This window comes from Cherax quadricarinatus, chromosome 1 (assembly GCF_038502225.1).
Source record: "Cherax quadricarinatus isolate ZL_2023a chromosome 1, ASM3850222v1, whole genome shotgun sequence".
NCBI lineage: Eukaryota > Metazoa > Arthropoda > Malacostraca > Decapoda > Parastacidae > Cherax > Cherax quadricarinatus.
This window is the reverse complement of record NC_091292.1, coordinates 2,297,062-2,310,731: the sequence shown is the minus strand read 5'-3', so window position 1 is coordinate 2,310,731 and position 13,670 is coordinate 2,297,062. Positions and strand designations below refer to the sequence as shown.

At 39.9% G+C, this 13,670-nt stretch overlaps 1 protein-coding gene across 3 annotated transcripts in view; it reads right to left on the bottom strand.

Moving 5' to 3' along the window:
• Nucleotides 1–13,670, bottom strand: part of LOC128703978 (U6 small nuclear RNA (adenine-(43)-N(6))-methyltransferase) — a 113,274-nt gene that overhangs the window by 17,563 nt on the left and 82,041 nt on the right. For all 3 annotated transcript variants that reach the window (XM_070082649.1, XM_070082711.1, XM_070082596.1), the window contains exon 8: nucleotides 12,330–12,446. In XM_070082649.1, coding sequence (XP_069938750.1) covers nucleotides 12,330–12,446 — 117 coding nt within the window. The remainder of the gene's footprint in view (nucleotides 1–12,329; nucleotides 12,447–13,670) is intronic.

The window sequence follows — 13,670 nt, the reverse complement described above, 5'->3', positions numbered from 1 at the left end:
AAACAATGCCAGACTGGCTGGGTAGGGAGGCTGCCCCGGCTCACACCGTGCATAAGTGTCCCAGACAAACTACTATTCGCGAGTCAACCTATGAAAAGCGAGTCCATGTTTATACGAAAATACCCCTATGATTGGCGAAATTTACGATTGCCGAGAACTACGAAAAGCGAGGGACCACTGTACGTATAAAGATAAACAATATATCCCTCCAAACTGCTAATATCGCGAACCCCTACTTTAGAGCGCAGGCATTGTACTTCCCATTTCCAGGACTCAAGTCTGGCTATATAAAAATAACCAGTTTCCCTGAATTTTTTTTTTTTTTTTTTTTTTTCAACAAGTCGGCCGTCTCCCACCGAGGCAGGGTGACCCAAAAAAGAAAGAAAATCCCCAAAAAGAAAATACTTTCATCATCATTCAACACTTTCACCACACTCGCACATTATCACTGTTTTTGCAGAGGTGCTCAGAATACAACAGTCTAGAAGCATACACATATAAAGATACACAACATATTCCTGAATCCCTTCACTAAATATTACCCTGCTCACACTACAACAGATCGTCAGGTCCTAAATACCATTCGTCTCCATTCACTCCTATCGAACACGCTCATGCACGCCTGCTGGAAGTCCAAGCCACTCACCCACAAAACCTCCCTTACAACTTCCTTCCAACCTTTTCGAGGACGACCCCTACTCCGCCTTCTTTCTCATACAGATTTATATGCTCTCCATGTCACTCTACTTTGATCCATTCTCTCTAAATGACCAAACCACCTCAACAACCCCTCTTCAGCCCTCTGACTAATACTTTTATTAATTCCACACCTTCTCCTAATTTCCACACTACGAATTTTCTGCATAATATTTACACTACACATTGCCCTGCCAGATGACTGTGAAACAAAAACCTGTAACTGTTTTGCATGATGGTAGGATTGCTGGTTTCTTTTTCTGTCTCATAAACACACTAGATAACAGGGATATCTTGCTACTCCTACTTACACTTTGGTCACACTTCACAGACACGCACATGCATATATATATATACATACATACCTGAGCCTCACTATCCTCATAAAAACTCTTTACAGCATTTAATAACTTACCACCTATTCCATATACAATGTGGCAGATGTTGCAAGTATATGGAATAGGTGGTAAGTTATTAAATGCTGTAAAGAGTTTTTATGAGGATAGTGAGGCTCAGGTTAGGGTGTGTAGAAGAGAGGGAGACTACTTCCCGGTAAAAGTAGGTCTTAGACAGGGATGTGTAATGTCACCATGGTTGTTTAATATATTTATAGATGGGGTTGTAAAGGAAGTAAATGCTAGGGTGTTTGGGAGAGGGGTGGGATTAAATTATGGGGAATCAAATTCAAAATGGGAATTGACACAGTTACTTTTTGCTGATGATACTGTGCTTATGGGAGATTCTAAAGAAAAATTGCAAAGGTTAGTGGATGAGTTTGGGAATGTGTGTAAAGGTAGAAAGTTGAAAGTGAACATAGAAAAGAGTAAGGTGATGAGGGTGTCAAATGATTTAGATAAAGAAAAATTGGATATCAAATTGGGGAGGAGGAGTATGGAAGAAGTGAATGTTTTCAGATACTTGGGAGTTGACGTGTCGGCGGATGGATTTATGAAGGATGAGGTTAATCATAGAATTGATGAGGGAAAAAAGGTGAGTGGTGCGTTGAGGTATATGTGGAGTCAAAAAACGTTATCTATGGAGGCAAAGAAGGGAATGTATGAAAGTATAGTAGTACCAACACTCTTATATGGATGTGAAGCTTGGGTGGTAAATGCAGCAGCGAGGAGACGGTTGGAGGCAGTGGAGATGTCCTGTTTAAGGGCAATGTGTGGTGTAAATATTATGCAGAAAATTCGGAGTGTGGAAATTAGGAGAAGGTGTGGAGTTAATAAAAGTATTAGTCAGAGGGCAGAAGAGGGGTTGTTGAGGTGGTTTGGTCATTTAGAGAGAATGGATCACAGTAGAATGACATGGAAAGCATATAAATCTATAGGGGAAGGAAGGCGGGGTAGGGGTCGTCCTCGAAAGGGTTGGAGAGAGGGGGTAAAGGAGGTTTTGTGGGTAAGGGGCTTGGACTTCCAGCAAGCGTGCGTGAGCGTGTTAGATAGGAGTGAATGGAGACGAATGGTACTTGGGACCTGACGATCTGTTGGAGTGTGAGCAGGGTAATATTTAGTGAAGGGATTCAGGGAAACCGGTTATTTTCATATAGTCGGACTTGAGTCCTGGAAATGGGAAGTACAATGCCTGCACTTTAAAGGAGGGGTTTGGGATATTGGCAGTTTGGAGGGATATGTTGTGTATCTTTATATGTTTATGCTTCTAGACTGTTGTATTCTGAGCACCTCTGCAAAAACAGTGATAATGTGCGAGTGTGGTGAAAGTGTTGAATGATGATGAAAGTATTTTCTTTTTGGGGATTTTCTTTCTTTTTTGGGTCACCCTGCCTCGGTGGGAGACGGCCGACCTTTTTCTAAATAGCTCTTGTTCTTTTTTATTTCTTCTATTGTCCATGGGGAAGTGGAAAAGAATCTTTCCTCTGTAAGCCATGCGTGTCGTATGAGGCGACTAAAATGCCGGGAGCAATGGGCTAGTAACCCCTTCTCCTGTATACATTTACTAAAAAAGAGAAGAAGAAAAACTTTATAAAACTGGGATGCTTAAATGTGCGTGGATGTAGTGCGGATGACAAGAAACAGATGATTGCTGATGTTATGAATGAAAAGAAGTTGGATGTCCTGGCTCTAAGCGAAACAAAGCTGAAGGGGGTAGGAGAGTTTCAGTGGGGGGAAATAAATGGGATTAAATCTGGAGTATCTGAGAGAGTTAGAGCAAAGGAAGGGGTAGCAGTAATGTTAAATGATCAGTTATGGAAGGAGAAAAGAGAATATGAATGTGTAAATTCAAGAATTATGTGGATTAAAGTAAAGGTTGGATGCGAGAAGTGGGTCATAATAAGCGTGTATGCACCTGGAGAAGAGAGGAATGCAGAGGAGAGAGAGAGATTTTGGGAGATGTTAAGTGAATGTATAGGAGCCTTTGAACCAAGTGAGAGAGTAATTGTGGTAGGGGACCTGAATGCTAAAGTAGGAGAAACTTTTAGAGAGGGTGTGGAAGGTAAGTTTGGGGTGCCAGGTGTAAATGATAATGGGAGCCCTTTGATTGAACTTTGTATAGAAAGGGGTTTAGTTATAGGTAATACATATTTTAAGAAAAAGAGGATAAATAAGTATACACGATATGATGTAGGGCGAAATGACAGTAGTTTGTTGGATTATGTATTGGTAGATAAAAGACTGTTGAGTAGACTTCAGGATGTACATGTTTATAGAGGGGCCACAGATATATCAGATCACTTTCTAGTTGTAGCTACACTGAGAGTAAAAGGTAGATGGGATACAAGGAGAATAGAAGCATCAGGGAAGAGAGAGGTGAAGGTTTATAAACTAAAAGAGGAGGCAGTTAGGGTAAGATATAAACAGCTATTGGAGGATAGATGGGCTAATGAGAGCATAGGCAATGGGGTTGAAGAGGTATGGGGTAGGTTTAAAAATGTAGTGTTAGAGTGTTCAGCAGAAGTTTGTGGTTACAGGAAAGTGGGTGCAGGAGGGAAGAGGAGCGATTGGTGGAATGATGATGTAAAGAGAGTAGTAAGGGAGAAAAAGTTAGCATATGAGAAGTTTTTACAAAGTAGAAGTGATGCAAGGAGGGAAGAGTATATGGAGAAAAAGAGAGAGGTTAAGAGAGTGGTGAAGCAATGTAAAAAGAGAGCAAATGAGAGAGTGGGTGAGATGTTATCAACAAATTTTGTTGAAAATAAGAAAAAGTTTTGGAGTGAGATTAACAAGTTAAGAAAGCCTAGAGAACAAATGGATTTGTCAGTTAAAAATAGGAGAGGAGAGTTATTAAATGGAGAGTTAGAGGTATTGGGAAGATGGAGGGAATATTTTGAGGAATTGTTAAATGTTGATGAAGATAGGGAAGCTGTGATTTCGTGTATAGGGCAAGGAGGAATAACATCTTGTAGGAGTGAGGAAGAGCCAGTTGTGAGTGTGGGGGAAGTTCGTGAGGCAGTAGGTAAAATGAAAGGGGGTAAGGCAGCCGGGATTGATGGGATAAAGATAGAAATGTTAAAAGCAGGTGGGGATATAGTTTTGGAGTGGTTGGTGCAATTATTTAATAAATGTATGGAAGAGGGTAAGGTACCTAGGGATTGGCAGAGAGCATGCATAGTTCCTTTGTATAAAGGCAAAGGGGATAAAAGAGAGTGCAAAAATTATAGGGGGATAAGTCTGTTGAGTGTACCTGGTAAAGTGTATGGTAGAGTTATAATTGAAAGAATTAAGAGTAAGACGGAGAATAGGATAGCAGATGAACAAGGAGGCTTTAGGAAAGGTAGGGGGTGTGTGGACCAGGTGTTTACAGTGAAACATATAAGTGAACAGTATTCAGATAAGGCTAAAGAGGTCTTTGTGGCATTTATGGATTTGGAAAAGGCGTATGACAGGGTGGATAGGGGGGGCAATGTGGCAGATGTTGCAAGTGTATGGTGTAGGAGGTAGGTTACTGAAAGCAGTGAAGAGTTTTTACGAGGATAGTGAGGCTCAAGTTAGAGTATGTAGGAAAGAGGGAAATTTTTTCCCAGTAAAAGTAGGCCTTAGACAAGGATGTGTGATGTCACCGTGGTTGTTTAATATATTTATAGATGGGGTTGTAAGAGAAGTAAATGCGAGGGTCTTGGCAAGAGGCGTGGAGTTAAAAGATAAAGAATCACACACAAAGTGGGAGTTGTCACAACTGCTCTTTGCTGATGACACTGTGCTCTTGGGAGATTCTGAAGAGAAGCTGCAGAGATTGGTGGATGAATTTGGTAGGGTGTGCAAAAGAAGAAAATTAAAGGTGAATACAGGAAAGAGTAAGGTTATGAGGATAACAAAAAGATTAGGTGATGAAAGATTGAATATCAGATTGGAGGGAGAGAGTATGGAGGAGGTGAACGTATTCAGATACTTGGGAGTGGACGTGTCAGCGGATGGGTCTATGAAAGATGAGGTGAATCATAGAATTGATGAGGGAAAAAGAGTGAGTGGTGCACTTAGGAGTCTGTGGAGACAAAGAACTTTGTCCTTGGAGGCAAAGAGGGGAATGTATGAGAGTATAGTTTTACCAATGCTCTTATATGGGTGTGAAGCGTGGGTGATGAATGTTGCAGCGAGGAGAAGGCTGGAGGCAGTGGAGATGTCATGTCTGAGGGCAATGTGTGGTGTGAATATAATGCAGAGAATTCGTAGTTTGGAAGTTAGGAGGAGGTGCGGGATTACCAAAACTGTTGTCCAGAGGGCTGAGGAAGGGTTGTTGAGGTGGTTCGGACATGTAGAGAGAATGGAGCGAAACAGAATGACTTCAAGAGTGTATCAGTCTGTAGTGGAAGGAAGGCGGGGTAGGGGTCGGCCTAGGAAGGGTTGGAGGGAGGGGGTAAAGGAGGTTTTGTGTGCGAGGGGCTTGGACTTCCAGCAGGCATGTGTGAGCGTGTTTGATAGGAGTGAATGGAGACAAATGGTTTTTAATACTTGACGTGCTGTTGGAGTGTGAGCAAAGTAACATTTATGAAGGGATTCAGGAAAACCGGCAGGCCGGACTTGAGTCCTGGAGATGGGAAGTACAGTGCCTGCACTCTGAAGGAGGGGTGTTAATTTTGCAGTTTAAAAACTGTAGTGTAAAGCACTCTTCTGGCAAGACAGTGATGGAGTGAATGATGGTGAAAGTTTTTCTTTTTCGGGCCACCCTGCCTTGGTGGGAATCGGCCAGTGTGATAATAATAAAAAATAATTGCCCTTAGACAGGATATCTCCACTGCCTCCAACCGCCTCCTCGCTGCTGCATTCACAACCCAAGCTTCACACCCATACAAGTGTTGGTACTACTATACTTTCATACATTCCCTTCTTTGCCTTCATAGATAACGTTTTTTGACTCCACATATACCTCAACACACCACTCACCTTTTTTCCCTCATCAATTCTATGATTAACCTCATCCTTCATAAATCCATCCGCCGACACTTCAACTCCCAAGTATCTGAAAACACTTCTTCCATACTCCTCCTCCCCAATTTGATATCCAATTTTTCTTTATCTAAATCATTTGATACCCTCATCACCTTACTCTTTTCTATGTTCACTTTCAACTTTCTACCTTTACACACATTCTCAAACTCATCCACTAACCTTTGCAATTTTTCTTTAGAATCTCCCATAAGCACATTATCATCAGCAAAAAGTAACTGTGTCAATTCCCATTTTGAATTTGATTCCCCATAATTTAATCCCACCCCTCTCCTGAACACCCTAGCATTTACTTCTTTTACAACCCCATCTATAAATATATCAAACAACCATGGTGACATTACACATCCCTGTCTAAGACCTACTTTTACCGGGAAGTATTCTCCCTCTCTTCTACATACCCTAACCTGAGCCTCACTATCCTCATAAAAGCTCTTTACAGCATTTAGTAACTTACCACCTATTCCATATACTTGCAACATCTGCCACATTGCTCCTCTATCCACTCTATCATATGCCTTTTCTAAATCCATAAATGCAATAAAAACTTCCCTACCTTTATCTAAATACTGTTCACATATATGCTTCAATGTAAACACTTGATCTACACATCCCCTACCCACTCTGAAGTCTCCTTGCTCATCCGCAATCCTACATTCTGTCTTACCTCTGATTCTTTCAATTATAACCCTACCGTACACTTTTCCTGGTATACTCAGTAAACTTATTCCTCTATAATTTTTACAGTCTCTTTTGTCCCCTTTCTCTTTATATAAAGGGACTATACATGCTCTGCCAATCCCTAGGTACCTTCCCCTCTTTCATACATTTATTAAACAAAAGTACCAACCACTCCAACACTATATCCCCCCCTGCTTTTAACATTTCTGTCATGATCCCATCAGTTCCAGCTGCTTTACCCCCTTTCATTCTACGTAATGCCTCAGGTACCTCCACCGCACTTACATTCTGCTCTTCTTCACTCCTAAAAGATGGTATACCTCCCTGGCCAGTGCATGAAATTACCGCCTCCCTTTCTTCCTCAACATTTAAAAGTTCCTCAAAATATTCTCGCCATCTACCTAATACCTCCCTCTCCTCATCTACTAACTCCCCTACTCTGTTTTTAACTGACAAATCCATACTTTCCCTAGGCTTTCTTAACTTGTTTAACTCACTCCAAAATTTTTTCTTATTTTCATTAAAATTTCTTGACAGTGCCTCTCCCACTCTTTCATCTGCTCTCCTTTTGCACTCTCTCACCACTCTCTTCACCTTTCTTTTACTCTCCATATACTCTGCTGCTCTTGTAACACTTCTGCTTTGTAAAAACCTCTCGTAAGCTAAATTTTTCTCTTTTATCACACCCTTTACTTCATCATTCCACCAATCACTCCTCCTTCCTCCTGCCTCTACCCTCCTATGACCACAAACTTCTGCCCCACATTCTAATACTGCATTTTTAAAACTCATTCAACCCTCTTCAACCCCCCCCCCCCCCCCCACTACTCATCTTTGCACTAGCCCACCTTTCTGCCAATAGTCGCTTATATCTCGCCCGAACTTCCTCCTCCCTTAGTTTATACACTTTCACTTCCCTCCTACTTGTTATTGCCACATTCCTCTTGTCCCATCTACCTCTTACTCTAACTGTAGCTACAACTAAATAATGATCCGATATATCAGTTGCCCCTCTATAAACATGTACATCCTGGAGCCTACCCATCAACCTTTTATCCACCAATACATAATCTAACAAACTACTTTCATTACATGCTACATCATACCTTGTATATTTATTTATCCTCTTTTTCATAAAATATGTATTACTTATTACCAAATTTCTTTCTACACATAGCTCAATTAAAGGCTCCCCATTTACATTTACCCCTGGCACCCCAAATTTACCTACTACTCCCTCCATAACATTTTTACCCACTTTAGCATTGAAATCCCCAACCACCATTACTCTCACACTTGATTCAAAACTCCCCACGCATTCACTCAACATTTCCCAAAATCTCTCTCTCTCCTCTACACTTCTCTCTTCTCCAGGTGCATACACGCTTACTATAACCCACTTTTCACATCCAATCTTTATTTTACTCCACATAATCCTTGAATTTATACATTTGTAGTCCCTCTTTTCCTGCCATAGCTTATCCTTCAACATTATTGCTACTCCTTCTTTAGCTCTAACTCTATTTGCAACCCCTGACCTAATCCCATTTATTCCTCTCCATTGAAACTCACCCACCCCCTTCAGCTTTGTTTCACTTAAAGCCAGGACATCCAGTTTCTTCTCATTCATAACATCCACAATCATCTCTTTCTTATTTGCACAACATCCACGCACATTCAGACTCCCCACTTTGACAATTTTCCTCTTCTTATTCTTTTTAGTAATCTTTACAGGAAAAAAGGTTACTAGCCCATTGTTCCCGGCATTTTAGTTGACTTTTACAACACGCATGGCTTACGGAGGAAAGATTCTGATTCCACTTCCCCATGGATATAAAAGGAAAAGTAATAAGACCAAGAACTATTAAGATAAAATCAAAGAAAACTCAGGTGAGTGTGTATAAATAAACGTGTACATGTATGTGTAGTGTGACCTAAGTGTAAGTAGAAGTAGCAAGATATGCCTGTAATCTTGCATATTTATGAGACAGACAAAAGACACCAGCAATCCTACCATCATGCAAAACAATTACAGGCTTTCGTTTTACACTCACTTGGCAGGACGGTAGTACCTCCCTGGGTGAATGCTGTCTACCAACCTACTACCTACCTTCCCTTTATATAAAGGGACTGTACATGCTCTCTGCCAATCCCTAGGTACCTTCCCCTCTTTCATACATTTATTAAACAAAAGTACAAACCACTCCAACACTATACCCCCCTCCCCCCTGCTTTTAACATTTCTGTCATGATCCCATCAGTTCCGGCTGCTTTACCCCATATCATTCTATGTAATGCCTCACGTACCTCCCCCACACTTACATTCTGTTCTTCTTCACTCCTAAAAGATGGTATACCTCCCTGGCCAGTGCATGAAATTACCGCCTCCCTTTCTTCCTCAACATTTAAAAGTTCCTCAAAATATTCTCACCATCTACCTAATACCTCCCTCTCCCCATCTACTAACTCCCCTACTCTGTTTTTAACTGACAAATCCACTTTCTTACTTTCCCCTAGACTTTCTTAACTTGCACTTTAACTCCAAAATTTTTTCTTATTTTCATCATAGCTAAACTTTCTTAACTTGTTTATCCTTTACTTCATCACTCTCTCACCACTTTCTTCACCTTTCTTTTACTCTCCATATACTCTGCTCTTCTTATAACACTTCTGCTTTGTAAAAACCTCTCATAAGCTAACTTTTTATTTTTTATCACACCCTTTACTTCATCATTCCACCAATCACTCCTCCTTCCTCCTGCCCCTACCCTCCTATAACCACAAACTTCTGCCCCACATTCTAATACTGCATTTTTAAAACTCATTCAACCCTCTTCAACCCCCCCCCCCATCACTACTCATCTTTGCACTAGCCCACCTTTCTGCCAATAGTCGCTTATATCTCACCTGAACTTCCTCCTCCCGTAGTTTATACACTTTCACTTCCCTCCTACTTGTTATTGCCACATTCCTCTCGTCCCATCTACCTCTTACTCTAACTGTAGCTACAACTAAATAATGATCCGATATATCAGTTGCCCCTCTATAAACATGTACATCCTGGAGCCTACCCATCAACCTTTTATCCACCAATACATAATCTAACAAACTACTTTCATTACGTGCTACATCATACCTTGTATATTTATTTATCCTCTTTTTCATAAAATATTTATTACTTATTACCAAATCTTTTTCTACACATAGCTCAATTAAAGGCTCCCCATTTACATTTACCCCTGGCACCCCAAATTTACCTACTACTCCCTCCACAACATTTTTACCCACTTTAGCATTGAAATCCCCAACCACAAGTACTCTCACACTTGGTTCAAAACTCCCCATGCATTCACTCAACATTTCCCAAAATCTCTCTCTCTCTCCTCTACACCTCTCTCTTCTCCAGGTGCATATACACTTACTATAACCCACTTTTCACATCCAACCTTTATTTTACTCCACATAATCCTTGAATTAATACATTTATAGTCCCTCTTTTCCTGCCATATCTTATCCTTCAACATTATTGCTACTCCTTCTTTAGCTCTAACTCTATTTGAAACCCCTGACCTAATCCCATTTATTCCTCTCCACTGAAACTCTCCCACCCCTTTCAATTTGTTTCACTTAAAGCCAGGACATCCAGCTTCTTCTCATTCATAACATCCACAATCATCTCTTTCTTATCATTTGCACAACATCCACACATATTCAGACTTCCCACTTTGACAATTTTCTTCTTCTTATTCTTTTTAGTAATCTTTACAGGAAAAGGGGTTACTAGCCCATTGTTCCCGGCATTTTAGATGACTTTTACGACACGCATGGCTTAAGGAGGAAAGATTCTTATTCCACTTCCCCATGGATATAAAAGGAAAAGTAATAAGACCAAGAACTATTAAGATAAAATCAAAGAAAACTCAGATGAGTGTGTATAAATAAACGTGTACATGTATGTGTAGTGTGACCTAAGTGTAAGTAGAAGTAGCAAGACATACCTGTAATCTTGCATATTTATGAGACAGACAAAAGACACCAGCAATCCTACCATCATGTAAAACAATTACAGGCTTTTGTTTTACACTCACTTGGCAGGACGGTAGTACCTCCTTGGGTGGTTGCTGTCTACCAACCTACTATACGTATAAAGATACACAACACATCCCTCCAAACTGCCAATATCCTGAACCCGTCCTTTGAAGTGCAGGCATTGTACTTCCCATTTCCAAGACTCAAGTCCGGCTATATAAAATAACCAGTTTCCCTGAATCCCTTCACTAAATATTGCCCTGCTTACACTCCAACAGCTTGTCAGGTCCCAAATACCATTCGTCTCCATTGACTCCTATCTAACACGCTCACACACGTTTGCTGGAAGTCCAAGCCCCTCGCCCACAAAACCTCCTTTACCCCCTCCCTCCAACCTTTTCGAGGACGACCCCTACCCCGCCTTCCTTCCCCTACAGATTTATACGCTCTCCATGTCATTCTACTTTGATCCATTCTCTCTAAATGCCCAAAACCACCTCAACAAACCCTCTTCAGCCCTCTGACTAATACTTTTATTAACTCCACACCTTCTCCTAATTTCCACACTCCGAATTTTCTGAATAATATTTACACCACACATTGCCCTTAGACAGGACATCTCCACTGCCTCCAACCGCCTCCTCGCTGCAGAATTTACAACCCAAGCTTCACACCCATATAAGAGTGTTGGTACTACTATACTTTCATACATTCCCTTCTTTGCCTCCATATTTAATATTTTTTGCCTCCACATATAACCTCAATGCACCCTTTGAGAGGGTAGCCAAATCTCCCTCTTAATTTGAACAATCAGCTTTAAGAGTGACTCTCACAGATGATTACATTCCTGTAAATAGAATATTACTCTAACTGTATGGTTTACTTGGTTATGGAGGGATTAATTATAAAATTAGATGACTGTGGTGGTTGATCTTTTTAGTTTGGAAGGATGGAACAAAATAAGTGTAGGTTGACCAGAAAGGGTTGGAGTGAGGGTATGAAGGATTTTGAGAGATGGGGTTTGAGTATACAACAGACATGTGTAAGTTTTGTACTTTGGAGTGAGAAGAGACATGTAGTATTTGGGATTTAATGTGCTGTTGGAGCATGAGCAAGGCAAATTCTATAAAGAGATTCAGAGAAATCAGTTAGCCACACTTGAGCTCTGAGGCTAGGAAGTACAAAGCCTGCAATCTGAAGGATGGTTGGGGGATGATGCATTTCGGTGAATCATTGAAATGTTTTTAGTCTTCTAGAAAAAGCTTGGGAAAGGATAATGCTGAATTTGCTTTTCTTTTTTGGATCATTCTTCCTTGGTGATAAATAGACAATGTGTTTAAAAATAAGCACATTGGCTGGTAATAATGGTGAATGATTGTGAGGAATGTGTTTTCTGCTCTGGGTGAGCCTACCTTAGTAGGGAACAGCCAATGTGGTAAAAAAAGTAAAGCAATGTTATGTGTTTACAAATACTCTATTATGTAAAGGAAAATAATAAATAAAATGATCTTACTGCACCTCATGGTTCTTCCTTGGCAAAATTCTGTCAATACAGAACATGATGGACTGGCAGTACTTAATGCATTTTTTATTAACTTTATGTGAGCCTTGGTCCCAATCAAAGTAGTGAAGATTCTGTAAAGATTATGTATAGTATTAGTAAATCACCGCATCAACACTCAAAGTTTTCACTATTTATCCTTTTAGTTAATAACGGGACATTTTGACAACTGATGTCAGTATGAAATACATTATTTTATTAAGGATATTCATAAACTTTTACTGGCTAATGACTTGAAAAAATTTACACTTTAATTATAATAGTATATCATACTTATTATTGTCCTTATACCTAAGACATCATAATATAAAAAAATCTCTAAATACAGTAGAGCCCCAATTATATGGCAGGTTAGGTTCCAGGCTTCCGCCTTAAAGAGGAATGCCATTTTTTCCACTTATAAATGCCAGACAAGTTTACACTAATTTATATTAAGTTAGTAATAGAACTAGGCATTAAAAAACACAATAAAAAGAAAAAAAAAACACACAGAACACCCATTACTTACCTTAAAATATTTGTAGTCTTAATGTAGGGTGAGAGGCGAGTCGTATTTATCTGTAGGAAGTCAGGTGTGGGAAGTATGGTAGCCAGCCAGGGCAGCCCACCCCACCCATACATAATGTAAACAAACAGACACATCTGTTTTTGGTTGATACATGTTCATTCCCAAGTCTGTGAATCTTATACCATAACACAAACATTTTACATTGTGCACAAGTTGTCTCCACATTGATACAGCAAAATAAATAAAGAGGAACACTCCCATTCTCATGTTACACCATTTTTAGAAGAAATGATGCTCTGAGTGAAGGCATATGAAAGTAATAATTTTCTAGTTACCCCCCAGTAATATTACAGTGTACACATTTTCTCTGATGTTGGACTAGAGAAAACGTTATTCTTGCCATCTCTCCTACAAGTCACCTGGCTACCACATCTCATATTTATGTTAATTTATTCTACTGTGGGGTGTATTTAGCATGTTTATATGTTACGTAGCATGCTTATTATATAATTTTGAAAAAAATATCATAGATTTATTAATGGAAATGTCCATACTAATGTAATATACGACATTTAATGTGCCCAAGAGATTATTATTATTAATATGGCATCAAGAGTACTGAGACTCTTAATGATATTAGTGTACCTGCATGCCAGCACAGTGTGTAAGTATATTTAGGTACAGGTACACATTACGTAGTACAATTATCAGAGCACATATAAAATGGAGTGTGAGCAGGGTAATATTTAGTGAAGGGATTCAGGGAAACCAGTTATTTTTATATAGACAG